Source organism: Pezoporus wallicus, unplaced genomic scaffold (assembly GCF_028554395.1).
Source record: "Pezoporus wallicus isolate ANWC-B61680 ecotype Strahan unplaced genomic scaffold, APGP_CSIRO_Pwel_v1 contig_6217, whole genome shotgun sequence".
NCBI classification, from domain to species: domain Eukaryota; kingdom Metazoa; phylum Chordata; class Aves; order Psittaciformes; family Psittacidae; genus Pezoporus; species Pezoporus wallicus.
The window spans coordinates 1,885,654-1,908,120 of NW_026637336.1; the positions used below are offsets into that span (position 1 = coordinate 1,885,654).

Genomic DNA, 22,467 nt, shown 5'->3' on the forward strand with positions numbered 1-22,467 from the left:
CCCTATGGAACACATTAGATCAACAGGAGAGCACAAAGTGAAGTTTGCTTTTGCTCCTGGCTCTCCTGTGCCAATGCTGTGAACTACAGGGACTGTATTTTATGTATGTTAGGACAGAAAAAGCAGCAAAGTGTGCACAGTATACAGAGAACTTCACTTTGGAGAAGGACAAGACAGGTTTTCAGTCCGTTTACCTCATCTCTGCAGCAAGGGTTACTTCATTTACTGGAATATCCTGAGACAAGCCAACACACATACCACTAAATCTCTGCAGAGGAAAACACATTTTATTCCAGTGTTCAGTCATAGAACAGCATGATAAAAATCAGACCTTTAACAACTGCTAAACTTTGTGCAAACACATCCAGGACCTACACACTTCCCTATTCGTGTATAGGCATTGGATCAAATGCAAGAGCAGGCAGTTAGGTTTCTACATGCACAGAAGTGGAACATGAGGAGTCAAACCGAAGCGTTTCAGAATGGTCACACTGATAAAGGACTCATCTATCCAAGAACATGTTTCTACTCCGATCCAGACTACTCCAGTGTCAATTCTCCTCCGTTTACCATGGGAAGTCCAGCAAATCAAGCTAGAAGATGGTTTTCCTGCAGGAATATTTTGCTCTATCATTCCATTAGCTACCTGCCAGCAACAGAATACTGCTGATTAAGTTACAGGCTTCATCAATAACTAACACACAGTGGGGAAAGAGACAACTGTTCTCTGGAAACCAGGAACATCCATTCTTAGGAGTTAGTCTTATGATGCACAGAAACTTCAAGGACAGATGTGCCATGTGCAGTACAGTGACAGCTTCTGGAATGGACTGTGCTACAAGAGCAAGGCTGCATCATACACACATGGATGAGGTTTCCCTCACACTGCCCTATGAGGCAAGTGTTCATCCCACCCATTTCACACGAAAGGAAGAGGCACCATAGTCCAGCAGCTTGTTAAAGTTGTATCACACACAGGACAGGTCCCAGCTTCCCAAGGAATTTACTACCTCCACCTATCCAGAATGGTGAAGACTCACATAGAGGGAAGACTGTGTCAACAGGGAAGAGCCACCAGTTTCAAAATCCAGGAGGAATTCCCATCACCTCTCCCCTCAGTCTCTCACATAGGGGACCTTAAAGGGTGAAGTGACATGGAAGAGAAAACGACATTTTTAACTCTGAGAAATGGGTATGGAGCTCCTTAAAGCGAGTTGTGGCTTCAGCTTGCTGAAGTGAACCTGTGGCCCAGGCCTGTCTGTACCTTCACTCCACAATGCCGAGACCCCAGTGGAGTCAGAGCACTCTGACATCTCTACCACGTTCAGCTGAGCACCCCCATCCTGAAGACTCCTCTTTAGGAACAGAACCACAGTGAGCCCTGGGGCTGCTCCATCCGTTCCCCGTGGCATAGCTGCTGGGAGGTGTCCTCTGGACAAGAACAGCATGGGGGACCCAAACCTTTCCAAAGCAACCATGTAGCTCTGTGCCAGGAATGCCTTTCTCGCACTAGAACACAAGTGTTGCTAAAATCCAGAATGAAATCCACAACAGAACAAGCCCATGAAAGTTTACAGAACTTAAATATTTATTTTTAAACCATTTAAAACCCCCCAAAACATTGAAATAAGCTTCATCTATAAACAGATTTACAAGACTACCAACTACAGAAGCTAGAGGAGCACTACAATTTGTTTCTGTGATGCAGTTATTCTGTAAAGCTTCAGATCAACTGTATTTACAACTTTTGCTGCTTTTACATTTATAAAAATATTTATTTAATCCATAACATTATCATTTTCAAAAACTATTTCCAGACTTTTTTCTCAGATATAAATTCTAATGGAATTTCAGTTCTATAGCAGATGAAAGTTTTCAACAGAAACATCTTCTTAAAATTAAAACAAGGAGTTAAAAGTAATTTCTTTTTATTTATGTTTTTTTTTCTTTACAGTGTAGGCACCATTGAAAGTAATTGTCCTTGGCATATCCAACCACCACCTCTCACAAGTGTCCTTTATATAAAAACAATGTAATGGCAACGTTTGGACTAAAAATGCAGTATTTACTTGCACACACCATTACTTTTTTCCTCAGTATTTGGCAGATAATATTTCAGATTCTTTAAAATGCCTTTTGTGCAAAAACAAAATGTGCAGGTCTGAACCATAAAATAAACACCCCCAGCCTTTATCAAAAATAAATTTACACCAACAGCTCCACATCTAAAGTACTGAAAAACAATCCCAGTTCAAAACTTCAGCATAATATACATACTGGGTCAAAAAAGGGAAAAAAACAACAACAAAAAAAAAACAGAAGAGAAGATATTACCCATCTAAGCAGTACCATAAATATATAACTGAAAGCAACTTTATAGTCTTAACCTAGTTTTTATGGAAAAAAATATTAAAAACCTCACTCTGTACTGCACAGTACTACCTTTTTTTAGGTGAAAGAATATCTATAACTCAGTTATTTGCATATTAACTGGTAAATACATCTTTAAAATACACTTTCAGAAAAATTATAAACAAGTGATGGTGATGTACTGTCTTTAATGTATTTAAGAACAAAAAAACCAACCCTGTGTATAAATATCTTACAGGAGAAACAACACCACCACACAGACGCTGGTGTTACACGGATACCTGCTTGTGAGGTATGTATCATGCGACGCTCGGCTTCTCTGGCTCCCTTCCACCCAGGCATGTATACTCAGAGGAAAGAAATTAAGTTAAACTGGACTTCAGGTTTTGTCCATTATTGCCAAAAGCCCCCACCCCCTCGACTGTATTGCTCTAAATTTTCCTACCATGATGACCTAAGATTGAGTGACTACTTCAAAACCTGGTCTAAAAGGTAACACAGATACTGTACATCAGGATAGACCTGTTGCTACATATCACCTGCAAACTATTGACATATTGCTCTCAAATATATTTAATCATAGAGCTGCCTAAAATACTGTACCAATTGAGAATCAGAATAGATACTGTTGCAGGTTTATTTTTCAGGGCACAATAACTATATGCTGGTTGAAGCAGGTGCTACAGCAATACCCTTGCCACTACGTTACATGTTCTGAATACGCTTGTGAAAAAGCTATTTTCTCTGAAGCTTGTTAGTGATTTACAAAAGTTTAACTCATGAATACAAAAGACCTGTACATCCCCATGTACAGGCACAAAACAGCATCAAAACATACCGTACTTGCACTTTCTATCAACTAAAGTAATGATTATTTCTAAAAGCAAAACTGCACCTCAACATTTATCAGATTAAACAGGTGAAACTACAATATTAAAAGTTGTTCTTTACAAAATAATTTCCTGAAAATATAAAACCATGTGCACTGCCACAAAATAGTTGAGTAGGTTCTTTCAAATCCTCAATCACCATCAATATGTTGCAAAGATCCAAAAGGCACAAGGAGCTCATGAGCTAAGCACTGCCAAGCTTGAAGTAGTTTTGGTGGGTTTCACTGGGTCCATACGAAACAGCAGTCAATTGTGTGAAGTTTCTTAGGATGAGTCATTAACAGAAAATCTACAGATGAAAAAATGGAAGGAAGAACTTTGTTAACGACGTTGTGTCAGCCTGGCAAACAGCACATAACTATTTTTGCATCACTACACTAGTACATGGCTTCACCTCAACAGTTTATAGGAAAACCCCACCAGATATTCTTAAGAAAATATACTCTAAAAAGATAAAGATTCTCTCATTCTCTTCCTGTTTATTGACAGGCTTACAACAAAACTGCAGGCTAAATTCAAGGAAGCAAGGGATAACAACTATAGTGAAACTGCAGCACCAGAAGACTGAACACATACAGTTAATTGTTCTTATTAAGTTTAGTCTCAAACAGAAACATTACCTATAAATACCAAAGCTGAAAGTTTATAGCACATCTTTCCACTTGCCACTAAACTACTCAAATTCACGCAACATATGAAGTTCACTGTCAACCAACCTTTCCTGTGCATAAGGACTTGAGTGATACTTCTTTTGAAACAATAATACTTTTTATATAATATTCCTTAACTTACTTCTGAAATTTCTCCATAAGTTTCTTCACCATCTTATCTGTGATCCCTGGACATGTTGCTTCTGCCATATTGATGCTTTTCTCAAGTTCCTCAATTGCTTTCTTTCTGCTAGCGTTATTTGTGTCCTGCTGCTTGAGCTGAGTAGCAAAACAAAGGCAGATAAATCTACACAAGTTATCAGGCACTGGGGTAATACTTTCAAAGAAGTTTTTTTTACATCGAGACTTACCTCAGCAAACACAGGGGTGATTATCATAGTTAAACAACTCAGGGTTTTAACAAGATCCTGATCCTAAAAGTTAACAAATAAGGATTACATGAGCATACTCTTATATGCCATAGATGCTCTATTTAATGCACACGTGATTCTGAAAGCTCACATCAACTCAGCAAAGCTACTGAAATACATCACAAAAACAACGAAGGCCCCAGTACATCAACAAATGTGATGTGGAAACAGATGCCTGATGACACACATGAAACGATATCATATATTGTCAGAAAACCAGTTTTTCCCACCTCTGTGAACTGATACTAATCTATTAGTATCTGGTATCTTTTGCTTCTAAAGCTGACAAGAGCTTAGGAAATAATCACAAGCATCATCTCTTGAACTACAAAAAGGTCTTATGAAAAGTGAGTAACTACTGAATTTTATCACTATCTTCTTTAAACTGGCTTCAAAAGCAATTCATCCTTTTAAAACTCCTCTTCAGACTGTACATACCGTCCCATTCTGCAGCTTCTTTGCATCTGGCTTCTTTCGAACTGTAGTAAAGCTCCACTCAGGATGAGAGTTATTTTCTTTGTTACTGGACTCCCTGAAGAAAAAGGATACCATGTATATAATCCTAGCCACAACATAACACTACGCAAGCATAGATAACCCAAACACATCATACATCTATATGGATTAGTTCCACATTCCTGAAAATACGAAGAAAAACTTGTATTGAAGCATTAACTGAACTTAAACACAAACCCAAACAACTTCACAGTCTGAATAAATTGAAATATGATCAAAGCAAAGTGAAGATGTTATCTACCCATAAAGCTTACCTTCTCCCATGGCATCCCATTTAAAACAGTTATCTGATATCCAGGAAAGCAAGACTCACAGAACTTTAGTTGTTCCAGAGGCATTGTGCAAACTTCTTCATACACCTCAACCTTGCTCTGAAGTATTTCTAATTGTGATTCATTGGGTTTGGTATAACCACTAGCCTCAGACTGAGGAAATACTCAGCAATTAAACAGAACTGAGATTAAGTTCAGAGAGAGAAAGTTTAAAGAGATAATGAGTGGATAGCTTGACTTCTGCATTAGTCTTTAGGTTCATACAAGGGGTTTTCTTGAAAGAAGCCAATGAAAAATGTATGGAACAAAACCAGATATACAAAAGGAGTTAATTACAGAGAAACTGCAGCAAACCTACTTCAGTGACATTAAAAACAAGCCCAAAAGAGAGTAAACTGAAAATAAACTTACGAATCTGAACCATCGGAATCACTTTCATCACTACTATGTCCCTCTGCTTTCCACCTCTTAAACCTATCAATCAGCTCTGTCAGATATGAAGTCTTCTTGGCATTTTTCATAATGAACTTGTGCTTCAGAAGTTCTTTTGCAGTGGGGCGCTGTAAGAAACACTTTAAATGTTTAATGTTATGCTAACATGTCTCGATTTTAAATGTTAATAGGGAAGATTTAGAAAGACAACTGACTTCTAGAGCTAACTCATACAGTATCAGGAAATTAGTGCAACAGGAAGTCAAGAAAAGCCAGTAATCCACGTTTACAAGCACTCTAAAAATATGATCAGAGTCACACAAAGCCTACACTGCTTATCCGTGTGTGCTAGGAGGTACACACCCAGGAAAATGACTAATCAGAATGCTCCAATGCAACATTTCCTTGTAAGCAGAATTGAGGCAGCTGAAGTTCTGCTGGAGTAGATTTAAGATTCTCTCCTCTGTTAAAGATTCTCTTCTGATGATAGCCCGAGTCTGAGTACATTCTAGGAGGCTGCCTCTGCCACCATCATTTGTTTCAGCATTCTCCTTCTCCTTTCAGTATTTTGAATGAGAGACTAGGATGGAGATATATTAAAAATCACCACTACCATTTACAGTAGCAAGTGTAGTCTCTCTGATTATTTCAATCAGCTGTGATGCACCACACCACCAAAACACTTTGCAAGCTCTAGCAAGCTGAAATCAAACCCAAAACATCTACATACACACACACACATCTACTCACAAATGTTGGGTCCTTATTCAGACACGCATCAATGAATTCTTTAAAAGGTTTACTGAATTCTCCTAATAAAGTCGGAGGATTGTTTTTTGGAATAAGAAAGAGAACTCTCATCGGGTGCATATCGGAGTTGGGAGGCTCCCCTTTGGCTAGTTCAATAGCAGTGATTCCCAAGGACCAGATGTCAGCCTGAGAAAGGGAGAAGTTACTTTCAGTACAAAAATAAAAATAAAAATCAAGAGCTATAGTGACTATTTATTAACTAAAATTTTCACATCTACATCTATCCAGTAAAATTAACATTGGTCTAAGTAGATAATGAACAAAGATCTCTTTCTAATACTTGAAGGCTATAAATCCTGGCTGACTGAATCAGTTTTTAATGACAGATGCCTGCAACATCACTTCTGTTGCACACTGTCACTGTTGTAACACTGTCAGTAAGTTAAGTGTGCACCTAAACATACGTTTTTGGTAAAAGCTTCAGAAACATTAATCTATTTTTCTATATAATGGTCTCCAAATTGCCAAAGATGCCCCACATCTAATTCAGGTTTTGTTTAGATGGCAGAACTGCTGATGTTACTTTTTAAACTGCAGATGCACTAAGGTATCCAGTCTTGTTTGACACCTCCCTCTAAAAGGAACAAGGCAGAGGTGAATCAAATCCAGCCAGTGATCACAGCTTCCTTCCTATCGGACTGCTTGATTTAGTTATAAAATGAACAACTAGTTAGACCTGAAGCAACCAGGGCACTGTTAAGTCTGTGAGGAAGGAAGAAGTGGTGTATGTTTTCGCTGAAGGTAAGCATTATGAACACATTCTTTGTATCAAAATAACTTATGAACTATAAAAATTCTTTTCCAATTTAGAGATTTTTTCCCCCAAGTGAAAAAAACATTGTTCACATGTTTTTAGATGAGCTACAACAGCTATTAAGGTCACTCTCATTAAAAAGTGGCTGGCAATGGCTGACTACACTTGGCACGGAAGTCACAAACAGAAGTTGTCCATAGAGTAAATAAGGGTTACACTTAATATTGAAGAATTTAAGTAGCTTACTGTTTATTACTGAAATATCTTAACAATCGTGTATCAGAGCAATATGGTTTGAAAGAATAGATGGCGTTTGTCAATCTCTGCCACTACAGAAAGGTATGAATTTGTTTGCTTTTCCATCAATTCGAAGTAGGGACAGGAGGAGAAAGGTTAAAATTGAGTCCAGATGCCAAAATATTCATCAGTATTACTCCAGAAACTGAAGTGTATCCTGTCCAAGGCCCTACATCTCTCCTTACCAAAGGCTTGCACCTTCTGCGCTTTCACACCACACATTTGGAACAAAAAGAAAAGGGAGAGGGCATTGCTCTTATCCTTTCCAACCCTAACCATTCTATGTTGAGGAGATAAGGCAAAAGATGAGGTTACTGTCAGACTGGAACTGAAGGGGTGGCAGAGCCGATTCATACAAGGACAAGCGTAAGAGGAATTACTCTCCATTCCACTGGACAACACACACTGTTAAATGAGAGTAGAGTGCTTTTCCAAAATGCCCTTGGGAGCACATTACCGCTGCACCATGAAACCCTGAAGATGACAACTACAACATACTCTTTCTTATCAGCAAGAACCCTTGTGACATGTACGCAAATACCCTCCAGTCCGAACGACTCTGGGAAAGTCTCCTGAAGTGTGACTATCTTGAGGAGATCTCCCATATTCAACAGTCTTTTCTTTATGTGCACATCACAAATACAATTACATGGTTGCTGTTAGAGAAAATCAGTCTGAAATTATTACTTGACATATGCCAAGATTTTTAGATTTCTTGCTTCTATATTTGCATCTACAGAGAGCAGAAAGCCCAGGGCCAGCAGTGAGTACACTGTCATTTCATTAATCACACACTCTAGGTTGTCCTGTGGGTGTACACATGGGAGAAGAGGGACTGTGCCCTTCTTACTGTCATTCTAGCAGCAGGACCCATCCCTCAGAGAGACACAGAGGTCTGCTTTTCTACTGCTAGTTCCCTTGGGAAACTCTCCTTTGCAATTAGTCATCCATCAACAGCTCCCAGGACAAAGAGATGTACAAGGTACCATCACACTACCACAGCTACACATCCTGTAGTTCAAGTTACTTTTTCCCTTTCCAAGATCAGCCACCTGTGCTAAAAATCTTCAGCATTATACAGGGGCTCAGGAATACCATTAAAGAAATGATATCCAGAGGTGCTCATTACAATCTGAGCAGAGAGTAAAACTGCAGCCACCATACTGGCTTTAAATAAGGTACATTCTAATTTGTGAGTGTCTTATCAATGTTTGAATTACATGTGAAACACAGAATTAAAATTAAAACCCAACCAACTCTCAACACCAGAAGCATTCAGGGAGCTTCTCTGAAGGAATCTTAACGTGAAAACATCAGTTTCCTTGGTGACTTTGCATAGGTCTTGCATGTGAGCACAGGTAGCTGCAACTGCTGTATAAAATCAATTTGATCCTACTTTTAATGTTGTTATTTGAAACCCTGTAATTTAAAATCTCTTTTTTTCTCCATATTGGTAGAACTAAACCCACAAAACTCCAAGTCACTTCTGTTGCATCTGCAGATACAAGGAAAAGGTATTCTACTCTCATACTTACCTTTGAATCATACGCTGACTGCTGAATAACTTCAGGGGCCATCCAAAAAGGAGTTCCAACAAAGGTATTCCTCTTAATCTGTGTGTCTGTCAGCTGCCCAGCAACTCCAAAATCAGCAAGCTTAACGTCACCTTGCTCTGATAACAAGACATTGGCAGCTGCCAAGGAGAAATAACATCTAAATGAGAATACTGCTCTTAGGCATTTTAAAGGCTTTAAAAAAGTACCATTTGAAACATTATGCACCTTTTATATCCCTGTGGATTTTCTTCTCCGAGTGTAGGTAGTCAAGACCTTTCAAGATCTCCTTTAGCATGGTAGCAATCTGGAACTCATCAAATGGGCCAGCACGCAGCTAGGAGAAAAGACATTCATTTGAGTCTTGTATCTCATTTTTTGCCTTGTTATTGATTTAACTAAACCTTAAACTTCAAAGATTTCCTTTTAAAAGAACTAACAGAATTCATGCAATATTCAAAGTATGTCAACATTCTACCAGAAACAGGTACCATTGGAACGATCATCTTCACATCTCCTCTACTGACAACACTCTGAAGATGCTGTTACCTTTCTAACACACACTGTGCACTCCCCTCACAGGAAAAGCTAGAACTAACTTTGCACAAAGTTATAGTTTCCTACAGACAGCAAATCAGATTCAATCTTGCATTTTAATGAATTATGAAACTTGGTTTATTTCCAATCAGTCTATTGACTATTGGGTTTTAAATTTAATGATGCTTTTTGTCTGGTTCCAGCTTTTTTGATTCCAAGCTTGCTTTTGCATCAACATAATGCACTACTATAAAGCTGCTAGTATGGAGTGTAAACTTTGCACATTGGAAAGCTATGTAAATAAAACAATTAAGGTGGGTGATTCTGCCATAAAAAAAATACCAAACAGCAGCACTGAAACACAGAGTACCATGAAATTATGGTATGGCAATGTGAGGCAAATGAGACAAAACTTAAAAGCTCTATTCTTCTAAAGGTTCAGTGGTTTCAGCTGTCCCTGGTAAAAGCTATTTCACCATTTCTGACACTCCACAGAAGACTTCTCAATTACTCAAAAAGGCTGAGTTCCAGAGCTGCAAGCTACTACTACATGCTACAGAGAACTATTATGCTGGTGCTTTCCCATAGCAGAGTTGATGTGATGTAATTTCATAAAGCAGTGTAAATTGACTTGTGAAGTGATGCACACACTTCAGCTCTTGCAGACAGGACCACTGCTGGCAAATATATAATGAACATCCATTTCATACTGAAGATATGGTATTTTTCCTTCAGAGTGACACAAAGACTGATTTTATGATCTTACAGGAAAGGGTGGGTCTGAGCTTCACAGCTGAGGCAGAGCCATCCTGAAACCATGGGGAAACCACATCCCCATACAGTGGACTCTGCTCCTGTACTCTGTAAGCTGCATCCTTCATAAATGCGACACTATCTTAACTAAAAGGCACTTTTATGCTTGGCTGAAAATACCTGAAAATGGAAAACCCAACATCTTTTAACCAGTTAAAATTAACTGCACCCTGTGGGCACACCGATCATCCCTGAATCCCAAAGGAAACTTTTGTTGTTCAAGTGTAACGAATTCTACTGGGGGGGGAGTGGACAGACAACCCAGAACCTGAAACCGCAGCACATATGGCAACCACAAGTACTTCTCACCCTACTAAAACCAAAAATTAAAGAATGCCTTACATTTGACTGAGACATTTCCTAATGCTTAGAGACAAACAGTGAAGCCAAAATTAAATATCAATTCAACGTAACAGAGCTACCATTCAAATTCCCACTTTTTGGAGCACTACAATCCAGCAGTGGTGTAACATCAGCTGCCTCCAGGAACTAACTTTATAATGAAATTGGAAAGCACAATGAAATAGGATTCACTAGTATTTATAATGAAAAAAAAGTCATATACTTACAAGATCCAAAGCTGACCCTCCACCCAAGTATTCCATTATTATCCATAGTTTTGTGCCCTGTGTAAAGGAAGGCGTGAGTTGTTAAAAGTCCAAGGCTGCCATTAAACAGACCTGCACTTCAACAGACTAGCAGCATACTCTTAGGAGAATGCAAATGCAGAGTCCCATTAATCTCTAAGTTCCATGTAACTGCTTCTCGTAGAATGGTCACATAGCTCCTAAGCAAGAGGGCAAAGGAGCAATCACAGTTTGACTTTATTATTTTGAAAAGTAACCATAAAACCCCACCAAAAATAATCTTCTGCTAATGGCATCTGAACTGAGCCTACCTAAAGGAATAGAACTTTGAGACAGAAGTGATTTGGTGGTGGTTTAAGTTGCAACTAAGTGGTTTAATACAAGGTGTAGTTCTTACAAAAGACTGTCTTTGCATCAGTTATTAATTCCAGTCATTTGTGATAGAGAAGCATGACTATCTTGATAGGAAACTTGCTTGTAACATCACACCTCTCATTTGAGGCAAACACTCAGACCTTCCATTGACTTTGAGCAAGACAGAAGACAGTAAATGTGAACACACTTCAAAGACACCAGAAATCAAAAGTCTAACACAGGGAGCTGCTACCTGCCCCTTGGCCTATGTGGTAACTACAAGCATTATATCTAACATGCCCACAGGCTCAAAGTGAAGTTGTCAGTTGTCAGCAAAAAGCAAGAACTGGCAGCCCTTGAATATGCTTGTACCCAAGGACTTGCATCCTACTACAGAACGTGCCTGCTACCACAGGAGCAGCTCTGATTCCTGATTCTGAGAGACAAAGCACCACTCCTACCATCGGCCAGGAGAAACTGCACTGCCAGACTTGGAACCCTACAGAAAGGTTCAGGATTCCCAAGTTCTCATATCAGAGGTTCAAAATCAGCTGTTAAAAGGTCAAAGATAAGAGCAATGCAGTAAAATAGGAAGTATGACTTGAAGCACCTATCTTAAGATATATATTTTTATTATTATTAATATCACAAAGCTCATGTACTCCGTCACTATCTGCTACCTGAATCTCAGCCCCTGTGAAGAGGTGGGTTTCTCTGCTTTCTTTGTGGAGATCTCAACCACTAGAATACTAGAACTGAAGAATTCTTGCAACACTGCTTTCTAGATGCTGACTTTGCCCTTGGTATGTACCTACAAAAAAGGTGGCTGGTTCACACTAACGAAAGAAGAAAGATTTGGTATCAGATATACAGACTGTTGTTTCAAAACTGGGATCTTTGGCTATTTGTTTGCCACAATTCCCCCCCCCATTTCAGAACCCCAAAGATCAATCTATGGGCTACTGCTCTAAAAAATTCTGCAAACAAAACCATGTATTTATTAAAAGAAAACCCAGTTGTTAAAAATACTCAACTGAGCCAGACCTAGTGCACTACCACACACCCAGCAGCCTCCAGCAAATATTTACTTGTGTTAGGATCTTGTAACAGAGCACAAGCATATGGCAGAAATACTCTGTGAAAAGCCTCTTGCATTTTATGCTTTGCCACCCTACTGCCTGACAAGTGACAGAACTCTAAAGAAAACTCAGCAGGCAAATAAAGGTGCAGTTCCTTAAAGGCTCACATCCAATTCTCTTAACAAAGTGTGCTCTATTAGATTTATCCTGGGTTTTTTTAAGCCCACACCATTTCTGAGAGTCTATTCCAGCATTATGAGATCAGCAGGGAAGGGCTGGCTAATTTTAGCACTTTTTATAAAGCCCAACTTTGTCAGCTGAGAAGACCTGCAAGGAGCTCCAGTTTAAGGCAAACATTGTGGTTACCAGACGTGTTTGGAGGATTTGACTATTCCTTGCAAACAGTATAGGGTGAAAATGAGTAAAGTACTGTGTTCTGAAATAATGTCTCAAAGAAACTGCTCCTATCCACTGTAATGGGGTGTGGGTATTTTCTTGCCAGGCATGAACCACCTCTTTCCTAGCTATTTCCAGTCAACCAAGTATAAATAGACAATGTAGAACAAACAGTATCTTTAGATTGTCTCCAAGCTTTTCTGCATGAAGTGCTGTACAGCTCTGACAGAAGTCTATGGGTGCTCCTACAGGAGTTCTCCACATTCAAATCTGAAAAACCGGGAATAACTTCAGGCTTGCTGAACAGCAGAAGAGCAGAGCAAGGCCAGATGCTATGCTAGTTACAGGATAGATGTTTAAACCCCTTGACTGAAAGGCATAAATAAAACAATCACGAAAACGCAGTCAGCAACAGATCTACTCCTACAGGATCAGGTGGAAAGCACAGCTCAAATATTCTATCAAATTTCACAAATCTGTGTACCCAAAACATGCCACAGTTTGGGGAACTGTTAGGGTGGTGAGGCACTGGAATGGGTTGCCCAGGGAGGTTGTGAATGCTCCATCCCTGGTAGTGTCCAAGACCAGGTTGGACGAAGCCTTGGGTGAGATGGTTTAGTGTGAGGTGTCCCTGCCCATGGCAGGGGGGCTGGAACTAGATGATCTTAAGGTCCTTTCCAACCCTGACTATTCTATGATTCTATAATACCTTTAATCTCTTCCTTGCCTGATCAGGCAGCAATACATTCTGACAAGCCATTAAGCTTGAGGAAAACACTCATTTTTAACATACCTTACACTCTCACACTGCTATGCACTGGCACTTTCAAGGGTGCTCTCCACAACCAATGTTTTATTTATTCAGATGTGATGTTAACTGCAATCAAAGCGCAATACTTTGAGGATGAGGAGACATACTTAAGATCCCAACCTTCCACTAAGAAGAACATCTACAGACATCTACGTCAGGATTTAAGTTCTCTTACAGCTACAAAAGTTGCACTAATACAGCTGTAAGCTTGTACAGTCCTACACACATTTGAAAGGCACAAGATAATACCTAAGCTCTAATTTAATGGGAAACTCCCATTCAGACTCCAAATTTCAGGACATACAGGTAACCCAAATTACGCAGCTATGAGAGATTTGCACCTTCTGTATCACAATAACAGAAAACTGGCATTAGCTTTATCCCAAGAACATCAAGGAAGTAGACCATGCCCTCCTGTACCAACGATAAGGTTTCTAAAGAGTAAAATGCCTGGCAGCAGGTCTTTAATATCAAATAATGCTAGGTAAAAACATGATGGTACCATCTATACATTTCAAGTCCTATTTACAAGTCAGATGCACAAGATGTAGCTACTGAACAGCCAGGCTGCAGCATAGGAGAGTATCTTACATGGCATCAGCTAAGTTACAAATTTGTAAGTCAAGTAATTGAAATAAAGCCACTCCTCCCTTCCCCCTTCCAGCAGCAGGAGCGTTGGGCAGAGCCTGCATGTGGCTGGTAAGTCCCAGGCTCCCTGAGCATGGGCCCCTCTATCTGATGGAGCCCATAAGGCTGGCTGTGCATCTGCAAGCACAAGGAAACTGTAAAGCTGCAGAATATGGAGAACAAACTGTACAAGAATGAAGTCTCTCACCTGAAATGCTTTTAATTGGAAACCCCTCACAGTCCATATCTCATTTGGTCTTGTAGTCATAAAAGACCTTTTAATTATTAAATATGCCTTCTTACCAGAGGGAAAACTGAAGCTGACTCAAACTGATGCCAAGAATTATCTGCTTATTCAAAGCTTACTTAAAACTGGTATAAAACCCCCCAAGAATAAGTTCCAACAGAAGATGTTCCGATACAGTTCAACTGGAAGAACTGAGGACACATGGTCCCAGCTGCAATTCCTTCAAAGTGAAAACTATCAACTTGAAAGTTTTAAACCAGATCTAGATTATGCAACTAAGAAACAACAGTGTTGCAGGCCACCTGAATGCCTCTGCACTGAGGGTTTGCTTTGGTATACTCAGGAAAAAGACTTAAAGTCTCCTTGATTTAAACAGTGCAAAACTCAATCGTTTCTAACACCATTCCTAGAGCTTCACAGAAAGCCACATGTCTGATTCATACTTTGTAGTAAACAATTTCTGTTCCATAAGCCTGAGCTGAAAGAGGGCAGATAGGCTCAACGACTTTGTCTTCCTGCAAATGAAGATGTAAAGGAAAGAAAACTCTTATATTTTGACATACCTTTTACTTATTGTGTGCTGATGCTCTTTTAAGCTGCTATCTTAAGGGTTGCTTCTAGGAGTATTTTCAGTGATCTTTATATGCAGAACTAAGTATTTACCGACAAACCTATGTGACCACTTTGAATGCAATCTTCAGACCACTGATATCCACAGCAAACTGCTATTAATCTCTGCAGCACTAGGACTTTCTTTGTAAGAACTACGATGTCTTAATTTTCCTAATTTAACCTCAATGTTCTTTAACCTTTAATTATACAGTCATTTGGGACACAACTGTACTGTACAGCTAAATACTCAGGCTGTCTGCCATTCTCAGAGTAGTAACTAATAAAAAGTTAGAAAATATACAGCAATTAAGTAAAAAAAGCAGACATACAACTCTCAAAATACCTGTTATTACTAAAATTAAAAAGCTGCATAAAAGATACTTTGCACCTTTAACAAACCTAATGCACTCTTTCCCCCTGAGGAACCTCAAGCTAAAAGATCTAGTGTTAGTAACCAAGGATAAATCTAGCGTAAGAAAAATGCAGAGCCACGATACTACTGAAAGTCAGCTACACCTGGACAGTTCTGCAAGCTGGAAAGACTTCAGTCAACATTTTGGACTCCTGCAGGTTTTCATTTTTGCTTGTTTTTAAATGATGCCTTAGATCACATTCACACTTAAGTCTGCTGACATCGGTTTTGCTTTGCCTCAGGCCTGCATAATAACCAACACATTCTTACATGGTGCAGGGCTTCTTTCCATATCAGGCAAGGGGTTTTGTTTCTATGGCTCTGAAAGTAATTTTTCTTCCCCCTCAAAAGCCACAAGTTTGTGGGAAGGATTGCAGGGGGAGGACAGAAAACCAAAGTCTAAAAACAGCAGCAATGGCAAGAGGAGCCCTCTACCAACTCTGCTCCTCCTCTAGCCATTTTGTGCAAACTCTAGCCTCAAAGAGCAAGCAGCAAAAGGAGCAAAAGACAGTGAAAAGCTCTGTTCAAAGAAAAACAAGGATCTACGAGAAAAAAAAGGCAGTTGGCATAACTTTTCCTCAATTCCAGTATACTTTCCTAGTGGCATTCAGAACAAATCTTTGTGCAGTACATTACCTTTAAATATGATCCATAGTATTTTGTTACATAAGGACTATCACACTGACTTAAAACAGTTATCTCTTGCTGTATATCTTCTATTTCATCTTCTGCTTCCTCAAGGTCTATGATTTTTATAGCTACCACCTGCTGTGTCCGATTATCAATTCCTTTGAAGACCTCCCCAAAGGAGCCTTTTCCAATGCGTTCGAGTTTTGTGAATAGTTCTTCTGGGTCTGCTCTGTGGTTCTAGGAAAGAGAAGAAAAAAAGGGGAGGGGGATGATACACAAGTTATTTATTTACTTCCAAGTTATTTGCCCTCATGACTTCCCAAGCAGCACATCACCCGGGTTTATCGTCACTCGAAGGCACACATCAGGTAGGTTTATTTCCTGCACACTATCTTCTAATCCAGCTCTTAGTTACAGAACATACATTGTGCAATTATGCCAAAGGTAAACGAGCCTCACCAAGGAGGGAGGCAGGAACAAACCTCATTTCACATCCCCACGCACAACAACACCTTAAAACAAAAGAATAGAGCTGCTCCTAGTATTAATCCTATTAGTGCAGTAATTCAGAAGACTTTGGGAATGCAGCTACTGGCACAGAAGCCCTACCATCATCACCCAGGCAGAAAAGGCTGAGCTTTCTACCTGGCCAGAAGCCTGGGGCAGACAAAGCATCCTACTCAGTGATACAGTGAGAAGCTACTTGTGAGAACAGTGCACTACCCAGTACTCACTGGTAGATCCCGAGATCTGGTAGGATCAGACATCTTTGGGGCAGCTGAGAGTGCTGACAGAAAGTACAGCAAAGGGGACTGAGCTGTTCAAAGAGGGAATAAGAAGGCTGGAGCAGAAACAGGGGGCATACTGAACCCAGGGGCACTGATCTGAACCGGCTGGGATCACCCAAACATGCTTTAAAAATGGGAGCCAAGCACCAGGTCACAGAGCACTGCTAAGGACATCTGGTTGGAATCTCTGCTGGTTAACTACTCTTGATGATCTTAAAGGTCTTTTCCAATCTAGTTGATTCTTCATCAGGGCCTGTAGGGACAGGCCAAGGGGAATGGCTTTAACCTGCCTGAGGGGAGACTGAGCTGAGCTCTTAGGCAGAAGCTCTTCCCTGTGAGGGTGCTGAGGCGCTGGCACAGGGTGCCCAGAGAAGCTGTGGCTGCCCCATCCCTGGCAGTGTTCAAGGGCAGGTTGGACACAGGGGCTTGGAGCAAGCTGCTCTAGTGGAAGGGGTCCCTGCCATGGCAGGGCTTGGAACTGGAGGAGCTTTGAGGTCCCTTCAACCCAAACCATTCCATGATTCTTCAAGATCAGACTGATTATTATACAAATATTTTAAATTTCTCAGCTCCATTCAAGCAGTCACGAGGGAAAGAAAAAGGAAGCAAGTTCTTATTTTCCCTTCAAGATAAAGCATGCCACACAGCTGCTTAGAGAACCCTGTCTATCCAAAACCACAGCAGTGGCTTCTGAAGGATGCAGGTAACTCACTCCAGTTTAAGAACACCAATTGTCAGAGCACAGGAAGGGAGTTTAATGAAAAGCGTTTTAAAGAGGTAAGGAGAACATGCTAAGAGAGTAGCCCAGCTTTGCAGCCAACAGGATTAAACACATGACTGCTGCCAGGAGCAGGCAACTCACTGCACAAATTAGTATTTGATCACAAAATATCTGCTCCAAAAGCCCTCTGATTCAATTGCAACATCTGAAAATATGGGAGATGCTTTGCTTTAGATCTTTTACGTGCTCCAAAACTCAGAACCAGCAAAAGTTGTAACAGTTTTGGCAAATGCAAACACTCAACCCAAGGCACAGATTACTCTACACAACAAAATAGTTATCAAACATCTTTACACTGGCGCTGTTGCAAATAGATATGAAAATCTTTACTGGGAATAAAAGAAATGCATCACTATGTAAAGCTGGTCCAAAATGGACACTCTGGTTTCCTTACTGGGCCCTTATTGTCGCTTCTTGCCTTCTACCAGAATCAGAGTTTATTCCAAAATGCGGTGGGATGAATCAGAAAACAGATTTAGCTGAGAGTTCACCATCTGATTTGTCAGGTTTATTTTCAGCTGAATCCGTTCACCACTCACATCTACCAAGCTGTCATCTGTGCTCTCACAAGAGGAGGGGACTTGAGGTAGCATGGCAGATTCATGCTGAGCTGTGGAGTTAGGCTGTGAACGTACAAGCACGTTGCTGCTCCTGAGCACTGCATTACAGCAAGAAGAATGAGGAATTTCTCCTTTGTCTACACTGAGCTCAGTGCTGTTCTGCTCCATTAAAAAAAAAAGACAAAACAAAGTAAAAAATTACCTTCAATGAAATAATTAAGCAAAAAATGTTCTGCTGACAGAAGCAGTGAAAGATCTCAAAGATGAACAAATACATAAAGCAAATGAAAAGATTAAACAGTAATCATTTTTAATAAGTCTGAATTTAAAATCCATTTTCAGATGCATTTCAAATAATTCTTGCAGGGACAAGTGTAGCAAAAGTAGCAGTGAGTGCCACCCAGCCTTTCCCTGCTGCTGGCTGAGCTGCTGAACTGGCATTTAGCTTCCAACCAAATGTGTTCCTAAACTACATTAGCTGCAATAAGGAATAATTACATGGTATTTCCCTATTTACGATAACCAGACACCCCCAAGAAATAACAGAGTTAAAAGACAGGATTGGCAAAACTTCCCATGAACCCTAAAAGACTCGCTTTCATAAAAACTTAAGTTTTAAGACACAATCTGGAGCCTAGAATTCCAGCAATCATTCATGCTAATAGTTGTTCATTTGAGCTGAAATGCATTAAAACACCTCCAGACAGAGAGAAGAAAAGTAATTTAATCACAGGCATAGGCAGTTAATACAACCCTTCACAAATGTTTGATGGAGTCAAACGGCAACACTTGGGTTTTTTGCATGGGGTGAAACCTTAAGCAGAGAACTCCAGACTCTCCTCCAAGCTACTCCGGATAGCTCAGAACTTCCAACTCCTAAAGCCACTACATGGGAGTGCTGGAGTACAGGGAGAGATGAGCACAGCTGGACTTCCCACACCGCAGATCCCCCGGGAGGGAGAGAGAGAGCAGAGAACAACCTGGGTGAGACTGCTGGAGGAAGCAGTCACATCTTTCTACTCTGAGAAAATCCTTATGCAGCAAGCAAAGTCAGCTTTACAGCTCCTCTTATTCACCAAGGCTGACAAGGGACTGAAGGACACTCCAGGAGAAAGGCAAATATTTCTGACCAACTACAGCTAATACTGAGACAGCATCCTCTGGAAAGGCTTCAAATTTAGAACACTACATAACTTAAAGACTGCATTTTCAAACAGATCAGCTCTTACCTTTCTTCATTCCTTGTCTTTCAGGCTATTGGTCTACAGGAACCTTTTTCTACAACTAATTTAAAACACCACCCCCCCCCAAATGCCAAACTTTGAAAGACTCCTTTTAAAACAAACATACATTTATATAATCCAGTAATGCCCATCCTCCTCCTAGTATAGGAAATGATGGAAACATACTTTATACGAGTAAAAATGCGTGTATATACATGCCCTGGATATATACCAATACATTTTTGCAGCACAGTTGCCAACTGAGCTAATATGGAAGAAATTAAGATTTCCAACACTATCAACACTCTTGAGCAAAACAACCATTGTTACTCCCTGTTCTTTCACAGATCTTACATTCAACGGGTAAAGGTTTAGAAGCTTTGAAAGCTGCCTGCATGAATAATTGGTGAGGGTTTTAAATAAACACTGGTTTCTATGGGAGTCATGTCTGTCAGTAACAAAACAATAGACAGTGTACGGACTCCATCATCACCACTCTGAAGATAACACCTAGAAGTGGACAAATCAGGAAGAAAATCTCCTATTCTTCCCCTCCGTATGCCTGTTTCCACAGACAAAAGCAGCACCAAGCATGACAAGCACAGACACATTCACATGCCAGCTTCAATCTCACCAGCATGAGTAACAGGACCAGCGTGACAATACAAGCCCTCTGCATAGTTTAGAAAGTCCACCATTTCACCAGTCCAGCACTAAACAGCCTGTGCTAGTGATCAGCAAAATGTGCCCTCCTCTATTATCCAACCATGTGCCATGACTGTATGTGTGTTACACACATACGTACATCCACACACTCAGCTTAGAAAGGACCTCATGGGCTCATCCAGTCCAACCACCTGCAGAAGCCCCAAATAAAAACCCCAAATCACTACAGTGTCATTTTTGCTAGCATACCTGCAGTAGTTGTATCAAGTATTCTGCCAATACAGCTTATACAAGCATTTTCTTTTGATTCCAATAAACACAGCTACGCAGCAATGTCCTGGGGCTGCATTCTGATACAGGCCTGACTGGCTGACTGACACCTTCTCACCTCTGACCCTTTCACATACCTGTTCTCCAAAGTCTGTCTTCTTCCTTTGAAGCAGAGTTAAAGTGCACTGAATATCTGACTTCTGAGAGCATACAGATATGTAATGGTACACAACAAAGCGTGTGAGACTGCTTCAGGCTCTGTCAGTGCAGGACAGCTCTTCTACAAAAACAAGTCTTCTAAGGAGGGTCATTAATGAATTTCATTAATGATATTGAGTACAACTGGATGAAAACACAAAGCTTCAAAGAATCTTGGACAGAGACTGAACTAATGCCTTGTATCTAACAAAATCAAACCCAGGATCCTCAAGATCTCCCAAAGCAAATAATTCAACGTAGTCTTGGGAGATCTCTAAGTAGCCTGTCGGAAAAAATCTTTCCTGTTGTCTTAAAACAGTGTTTCTAAATCCTGACCCAGAAATGCTAGGATACTCTCTGGATTGTCGAGCATCTCCCAGGTTTTATTTGGACAGAAGTTTCCTTAAAACTGTAGCAGTGCTACAGAATAGCTAACTTACACTGAGAGCCGTTTTTCAAATACACATTAGATAAAGATGCGATAATGAGCTCAAAAGACTTTATACAATGCTGGTAAGAGACACTAGAGTGTCTACTTGTCTGTTTTTCAAGTATCCACTACCACATACTGGTATCCTTGGAAGCTATCAGCATTACCTGGTGTTTCAAGGACTGTCACTTCAAGCAATTGCTCTCTAAAATAAAAGCCTGATCTTCACAAAAAGGGAGAATTCAGAGGTAAACTACAAAGAAAAGAGCTGCCTTACAGAAAGGTTCAGGGAAAGAGGAGGTTATGTCATGGCCAGACATTCAAACTGAACACAACCCATGATCAAAAAAATACCCCAGTAATTAATCTGTTGCGCAGCCTCACAGTTACATTAGCATTAAAGTGCCAGATCAGAAATGTACGCCAGCATTGTTGCTGAAGCCAGCATGCACTGCACCATTTCTCTTAAGTTCCACTGTCTGCACTGTCTGAATTATGGCTAACAATAAAATTAAAGAGCAATTATGAGGCCTACTTTATTATCTGTAAAATCTCCAAGGTACCTTTTATTATCTTGAGAAAGAATACCTGAAATACAACGAGTAAAAAAAGACACCTGAAAGTCAATAAAAGACATTAAAAGTTAACGACATTTCACTTACTCTCAGCATTTATCCGATTCTTACCAAATACAGCATCTGGGTTGAACACATTGAAATCACAGCTAATCAGTGCATTCATTTATCTGTTCTCAGGTAATAAAGTACCTCCAAGTTTTTCTTCCATTCAGAGCCCCCCAAAAAATAAAATTAAGAGGCAGTAAGATTGGTGAACCTGATGGTTTACTGAACTTCTTAATGTCTTACTCAACAGATACTTTCTTCTTCGGTATCTTTCCATACACTATCTGCATGTAGTTTCAGATGGATATATATACACGTTAATTACACACCATGCAGATTTTATTATATAACAGAATATATTCACATACATTATATGTATTTCTATATTTTACCTGCATAAGGAACATTTCACTTCTTTACAACACAGCCACCACAGGTAGCCATTGATTTTAACTCCTGGAGCTCTTCCCCACATCCCCCTTTTTTTATGTTTAAATCCTATTACAGTTAAAGTTACCCACACCAGCAGTGCCACAGGCATGTGCGTATGTACTTCATGTAAACAGTTTGAAGTTAATGAAGGCACAGGTGCAGAGCTATCATTACTTACAAAGAATCAGAAGAAAAGAAACCTGCAAACATTTAAAACAAGGATAGAACCTGTCAGTTTTTTTCTCCATCTTGTGATGGAGAACAGAACTCTGATGCTACCCCACGGTCCTGCTCAAGACTCAAATATAAGGGAAGTAGATATTTATTGTATTTACTGTAACTGTATGATACGCACTGAAGAAGCATTTCTACTCAGCAGGTAGCAAAAACAAGCTGAGTTTTGCTGTCCTTAAATG

The 22,467-nt window shown here is 40.0% G+C and overlaps 1 protein-coding gene across 1 annotated transcript in view; it reads right to left on the bottom strand.

Annotated features, from left to right (window-relative positions):
- Window positions 1-1,564: 1,564 nt before the first annotated feature.
- Window positions 1,565-22,467, bottom strand: part of STK26 (serine/threonine kinase 26) — a 30,458-nt gene continuing 9,555 nt past the window's right edge. The window contains exons 3-12 of the mRNA XM_057404976.1: window positions 16,087-16,317; window positions 10,895-10,951; window positions 9,204-9,312; window positions 8,958-9,115; window positions 6,312-6,497; window positions 5,541-5,689; window positions 4,780-4,873; window positions 4,282-4,344; window positions 4,053-4,189; window positions 1,565-3,549 (exon numbers count right to left, since the gene is read on the bottom strand). Of these exons, the coding sequence (XP_057260959.1) occupies window positions 3,525-3,549; window positions 4,053-4,189; window positions 4,282-4,344; window positions 4,780-4,873; window positions 5,541-5,689; window positions 6,312-6,497; window positions 8,958-9,115; window positions 9,204-9,312; window positions 10,895-10,951; window positions 16,087-16,317 (1,209 nt within the window). The 3' untranslated portion in view covers window positions 1,565-3,524. The remainder of the gene's footprint in view (window positions 3,550-4,052; window positions 4,190-4,281; window positions 4,345-4,779; window positions 4,874-5,540; window positions 5,690-6,311; window positions 6,498-8,957; window positions 9,116-9,203; window positions 9,313-10,894; window positions 10,952-16,086; window positions 16,318-22,467) is intronic.